At 35.1% G+C, this 6,683-nt stretch overlaps 2 protein-coding genes across 3 annotated transcripts in view; one reads left to right on the top strand and one right to left on the bottom strand.

Annotated features, from left to right (window-relative positions):
* The window catches only part of LOC107083961 (WD repeat-containing protein 37-like), a 31,936-nt gene extending 28,630 nt beyond the window's left edge, over positions 1 to 3,306 (bottom strand). The window contains exon 1 of one of the 2 annotated variants that reach the window (XM_015373565.1): positions 3,101 to 3,306. The gene's annotated coding sequence lies outside the window, so the exon portion shown is untranslated. Of the gene's footprint in view, positions 1 to 2,521; positions 2,792 to 3,100 lie in introns of those variants that run through there. The other variant, XM_015373564.1, reaches the window with a different exon arrangement.
* A 108-nt stretch (positions 3,307 to 3,414) lies between these two features.
* Positions 3,415 to 6,683, top strand: part of idi1 (isopentenyl-diphosphate delta isomerase 1) — an 11,213-nt gene continuing 7,944 nt past the window's right edge. The window contains exon 1 of the mRNA XM_015373566.1: positions 3,415 to 3,548. Coding sequence (XP_015229052.1) covers positions 3,540 to 3,548 — 9 coding nt within the window. The 5' untranslated portion in view covers positions 3,415 to 3,539. The remainder of the gene's footprint in view (positions 3,549 to 6,683) is intronic.

The raw sequence follows: 6,683 nt of genomic DNA, 5'->3' as shown, positions 1-6,683 counted from the left end.
TTGACGGCAAATATGAATGTCAATGTAATAACAAGAAACGCCAACTTGGCCGAATGTATTACGAAAAATAAAAAATAAGTGATACTACAAGAAATTAGTGAAAAACAGTCTGAGAGTGAAAGAAATAAATTTTTTTGGTACAATATAACCTTAGAGGCATTAAAGCTGATAATGGCACTTAAATTTTTTTAGTTTATAAACCTAAATATATTTGTTAACTAGGCTTATTAGCTTTTTAACTTTACTTTTTAACCTTTCAGTTAGCTTTTTAATTTTTTTATTAGCTTTTTACCCTTTTTCCTTGACTTTTTAATTAACTTTTTACCTTTTTAAACTTTTTTTTTTTAATTCAACTTAATTTGCAGTAGGTAATATATCATTCAATGCTCATCTAATTGGTCAAATGCCAAAATAAGATGTACAGCCATGTAGCTGTATCTTTGCTGAATGGCTGGTTATAGATCTTGTGCTTCTAGAACTAACTGAGGGATGTAGGGGACTCTATTTGTAAGGAATGTGCAAGCAATCAATGGTAACTTGCCCTATGAAGTGAAGTAGTGGAGGGATTATAATGTGGACTTTTCTTGTATGTAAATCCCTTTATTTTCCCACAATGGGGAAATTCAATCTCTGCATTTGACCCATCCCCTTGGGGAGCATTGGGCTGCCATTGTGCGGCGCCCTTAGAGCAGTGTGGGGTTAAGGGTTTAGCTCAGGCACCCAGAGTGGAGGCTGTGGGGATCAAGCCGGGTACAGAGGCGTAGCCTGAAAAATTTTATAAGGGTGGCCAGGCAATAACCAATGAACGTTGAAGGGTGGCTGGAAGTGGATAGGCTACAGACCCTCAGGGTGAAGCTACACTGTTCCAACAGGAAAATGAATGAGCACAACATCCATATTTTCTAAATGAAGACAAACTATCCTTTCCTACAGCCTTTGCTAACAAATAGATGCATATATAGTGGATACAATTCTTTCAGGTTTAAGTTCTGGGGCAAACATCTTTTCCATTGTCATTACTTGTTTTTGATCAATAATCAGTATATTTATGTACATAATTAACCACACTGTCTTTAGTGGCAAGTAAATGTTAATATATGAAAAAGTGGTAGGGGTGGCCAGGGACGTAACCAGGATTTTTGAAATACCAAGGTCAAATATTGCGATAAATCTTACTTGACAAAAAAAAATCCTAATATGGTGACTTTTTAAAATACATTATTGGAATAGTGAATAAAGAGAGTTAAATATATTATTAAAATTCCAAAACTCACAAAAGTAGAGTATTTGAGTGAGTGTTATTATTATTATCATCATCCTTATACTGTATCATTGTTGTTTTTGTTATTATTAATATTGAATTATTATTACTACTATTATTATTGTCACCATCATCACCATGCATGTGCATGGCCCACTAAATGAATCAAATGACTTGCAATAATATATTGTGGACTTTATTTTTTTTTTTTAACAAATGAGAATGCACGCTGATCTTTACACCAATCAAAGTCAGAACAATTGTCATCATATAGTTTGACATTTCTCTGAATTAAGATTTTTTTTTTTTTTTTTTTTTTTAAACGGGAAAATACAGAGGACGTGACCTTGGCGTTCTCAATGCTGATTAAGGGGTTGGGGGTGGCCAGTGATTGGCTTAGGGTAGCCAAGGCCACCCCTGGGCCCCCATCTAGCTCCGCCGCTGTACTTGCAACCTTCTCAGAGCACAAGCACTGCTCTAACCACCAGGCCATCACTCCCATACTTTGTTTTATGCTACATAACCTGGGTAGTTGTGCCTTTAAGTATTTATGAGTACATCTGTCTGAAAGCAGAATAACTTCCTGATACTGAAGTACAATATTACAACACAACAGCAAATATGCAACAAACAGCTGAGTAAGAAATCAATGGGTTTAGTCAAATGACAAAATGTAATTCTGTAGATGCAATTTAAGAAAACCGTTTTAAAAAATTAAAACACCTTTTGTCTTTGAATAAATATTGACAAGTGTTTTGTTTTTTACTGTAACCAAATTTTAGAAAAAGATTTGAGACCATAGCTTCTTCGGTCTCATCCTCATCCCTTTACATCCATTTATACAATAATCTAATCTTTCGTCAAATACTGTAATTTCATTAAAACGGACTTGAAATAACGGTGGGAAAAATGGCCAAGTCATTGAGATTTACTTATGATGAGGGACAGAATTCAATGTCACACCGGGAAACTTTAACCCTCTTATTTACAAAACGAACAATATCTCGTGGCCTCAAGGACATTATCACATTTTCTTTGACATTTCACGAAACCATTACGGTCAAAAATTGAGCGTCATTGTAAGAGGAAACTGACAGAGAAGCAAAACGACTACTAGCTAAAAGTGGGAGTATGGCGCGCGCTATTTATTTTATACAATTTATCCAACGCTGTACGGACAACCTATGCGTTAAAAATGTCAAGTATCTATTACCCGATCCCTAAAGGTGTTTTTTATGTAAAATTAAGACTGCCACTCACCAAATGTGCTCCTTCCTTAATTTCAGAGGCATCTTCTAACAGCTACACCTGAACAAGCTAGCAGAATTAGCCGCTGCCACATACTACCCGTTAATTCCGGACGTTCGTGACGGCTGGTTTGGTCTTATAATGCGCAACAATTATTTTAAATTGGCACAATTATACATATATATATTTTTTAGTAAAGGCACAGTCGAGGCGCGTTATATTCTCTTTTATATCATATATAAGGTATAAAAATTGACACAACATATTGGGAAATGCTTCCGCATCACGTGGTTTGCGTTTGCCCTCTAAACCAATGAGCGGTCGCGCCGCCGTTTACACAGCGAATCAAAAGCCGTGACATCAGAAGCTGGGAGCGAATGCGCGAGTGTGTGTTGTGTCTGGAATAAGCGAGACCAGTACATTTAAACATGACCGAAAATGAATATTAGCTAAAAGTCGGAGTATGATGCGCGCTATTTATTTTATACGATTTAGCCAATGCTGTACGGCTAACCTAAGCGTTAAAATGTCAAGTATCTATCACACGACCCCTAAAGGTGTTTTTTATGCAAAATTAAGACTGCCACTCACCAAATGTGCTCCTTCCTTAATTTCAGAGGCATCTTCTAAGAGCTACACCTGAACAAGCTGGCAGATTTAGCCGCTGCCACATAATGTCATTACTGGAAGTTCGAGACGGACGGCTGGTTTGGTCTTAAAATGCGCAACAATTATTATTATTTTTTTTTTTCTAGTAAAGGCACAATAGAGGCACGTTATATTCTCTTTTATATCATATATAAGATATAAAATTCGACACAACATATTAGGAAGTGCTTCCGCATCACGTGTTTTATGTTTGCGCTCTGAACCAATGAGCGGTCGCACCGCCGTTTACACAGCGAATCAAAAGCCTTGACGTCAGAAGCTGGGAGCTAATGTGCGAGTGTGCATTGCCTGTCTGGAATAAGCGAGAGCAGTACATTTAAACAGGCTCGTTGGGCCTGTTAGGGTTCTGCTACTGTAAAGAATGTGCTCAGTAAGTAGTTATCATTTTGTCTGTGCTTTTTAGCGTGGAATGCATGAGCCCGGACAATGCGTTCTTATATTCGGTTGTTGGTGACCTGGGTGGTGCAGTGGACTGATGGCGTGGGTACAGGTTGCGTTGAGAGGAAAATGTGAAATGGATCAGCATCATTTAAGCCTCTAATGCATGTCACTGCACGGAGATATATATATATATATATATATATATATATATATATATATATATATATATATATATATATATATATATAAAGATTGAAGTAGTGGTTTGTTTACAATGTAGGTTTTAGTAGCATCTATGGGTAGATTTGCAGATTACAGCAAAAAAGTTCAAATAAAAACACTGCCTCCACTGTTCCAATAAAGAATCATTTTTTTTAATGATGGTTCTTTTTAATATGTCATAGTTAGGGCATACTGCATTTTACCTGCAGTAGATGGTAGACAATGACTCTTTTAGTGTCTTCATTCAGTCTTAATCCAGATTAGATTAGCTGGAGCAGTGGTTCTCAAACCTTTTGGTCTCAGACCCATAAAATGGTACCGGAATGGTCTCATGATGCAAAATATTGTATGGAATGCAAAAATAAAAGAAAAATATTAACCATTGGTAACAAGGTGATAAAAATATAAAACAATTTATTTGATTATGTGTTGGATTAATATATTTAAACACAAACACCCTTCTTCACTATTTTTATTGTTTAGTTTAACTTCTATAGTGGATTTTAAAAGCCCATGCTTGTTGATCTGGGACCCCAGTTTTGGGAATCAGTGGTTTAATGGATCAACATCCAAGTAGGCTTTAAACTCTGATCTCAAAAACATCATAGCAGTGTAAATAAAAGTTATTTTGGTTACCTGTGGAAGGAATAGGTGTTCACACAGACTTAGTTATGTGTTAAAAAATGGTGCACTGCCAAATAGTGATGAACCACTCAACGATAAGGGAAGATTTTCCCATCAAATAATTAATGTAAAAGTAAAGGTTAGAATAAAACTGCATAATTGATTTCCATTTGTCTCCTGACTAGCTATTATCCTTGTTCTCCCAAACCAACAAATCAGAATTTTTACTAAAGTGATGTTTTAATGTCGCATCACTTCAAAATTTCTAGCCTATTTTGGATGTATGACCTTAATGCGAGCTTTATGAAGAGAAAGACAAAATGTTACTGGCTGTGTATAAAAGTACAAAATTTAAAATGCAGAGGATGAAGAGAGCACATCCAGCCAGTCACAGTCAGAGAAACAGGACTACACTGAAAAACAGGCCGATCTCCAACATCAAATCTAGTCAATAAAAAGCATAGGATCATGTATTAAAGGTATAGTGGAGGATTTTATCAAATTTTTGAAAAGACCCGCCTTCTCCACCTTTAAAAATAAAGGTGCACAACCCTGTACCTGCTTGCATGCATAAGCCCATTTCTTCTCGTGCACACTGTTTAAAAGTTGCTGTTTGCATCGCTGACACAAGCTTACTTTGCTTACAAATTTTCCACTACATCAGACTCACCACTGGTAAGTGAAAATGGGGACGAGCACAAAGGATAGCCTTACATAAACATGTAACCAGAATGATTGACAGTTAGGAGGACCACTTATTTTGATGATCCACCTGGTAAAATCCTCCACTATACCTTAAAACCTTAAAAAAAAAAGAGTGGAAGCTTTAGCCAAAAAGGGAACACCACATCTAAAACAAACGGGCATGTTTTTTATATTTATTTCACAGTCATGAATCATGTTGTTTCCTGAAATCATTATGCCCCATAGGGAGGAAGGTGCACACGATCTTTAAATGAAATTTGTTCACTAGCTGAATAATTGAGTTTGCTAACTTTTACATTGATGTAACAGAATATAGTCTGAAATATTCTGAGAGGAGCAGATATTTTTAATCATTTAGCTACATTTATGTACTGAAGGTTCTAGATAATTGTTCTGTTTGTGCACATGTCTGTCCTTGAGACACCAGCATGGAATAACAGTATCAGCCCACAGTGGCAAATGAAAGGTGCAACAGTTATTCTTTGTTTCAGTCTACCTTAAATCCATAACCAAGAAGTCCTTGAATAGGTTCTCAGTGTAACTTTATCAAGATAAGATCCCTTCAGGTTTATGTGTGTCAGGTTGTTATCATTGTAACACAAAGTAACTTATTAGTAACATTGGTGCACAGAAACAGATTCATGTTTCAGCCTTTTTGAACCCAAAGTTTGTTCCACAACACCCATTAAATGAGGACCTTGGATCTAATGTTGTCCTGCACATGCACTGAAAACTTTTTAGGGCCATTCAAAGATGGAAAAAAAATAAACAATTTTAATTTTTGAGTTTAAAGTGGCATTTTTATGAGAATAAACACACAAACTTATTAAATTAAAACATACAAATATAAGAGAAAAGGTTGAAAATTAATAGGCAAAAAATAATAATTTAAGAGAAAAAAGTAGAAAATTTTGCAATGTTTAAACGTACATTTGAGGAAAAATGCAAAATTATAATACACGATAAAGTATGCGACAAAGCAGATGCAAATGCATTATTAATTGGGAGACTTTAGCGATGGAATAAGATGGTACAATGGCCTCCTCATGTAAGTTTTGAAGTAAAAATAATACATTTGCATGTTTATAATCTAGTAAATTTGCATGTTTTTCTAGTTGTTTTTTTTTTTCTTGTAAATTTGCCAAAAATGTTTTCTAAATGTATATGCTTACAATCTCGTAAATTTGCATCCTTAGGATGTTTTTTTCTGGTAAATTTGCTCATTTATTTTTATACATTTGCTTCTTGTTTTCTTCTAAATGTGGATGTTTATAACTTTAAAGTTTGGATATTTTTAGTCTTCGATCTGCCTTTGTATTCCCGTAAATATGCCACTCTAAACTCAAAACTTTTAATTCCAACTTTTTTCACGTCTTTAAATGGCACTTATATGCGGTTGTGGCAGAAACCAGGACCTTAGCATAATCTTGTAACTTTGCATGTTTTTCTAGTAATTTTAATTATTTTTTTCTTGTAAATTTGCTAAATTTTTCTCAAATGACTTGCAATAATAAATTGTGGACTTTTTTTTTTTTACCAAATGAGAATGCATGCTGATCTTTTCACCAATCAA

This window comes from Cyprinodon variegatus, unplaced genomic scaffold (assembly GCF_000732505.1).
Source record: "Cyprinodon variegatus isolate N-32 unplaced genomic scaffold, C_variegatus-1.0 Scaffold88, whole genome shotgun sequence".
NCBI lineage: Eukaryota > Metazoa > Chordata > Actinopteri > Cyprinodontiformes > Cyprinodontidae > Cyprinodon > Cyprinodon variegatus.
This window is presented reverse-complemented; position numbering and strand designations above follow the sequence as displayed.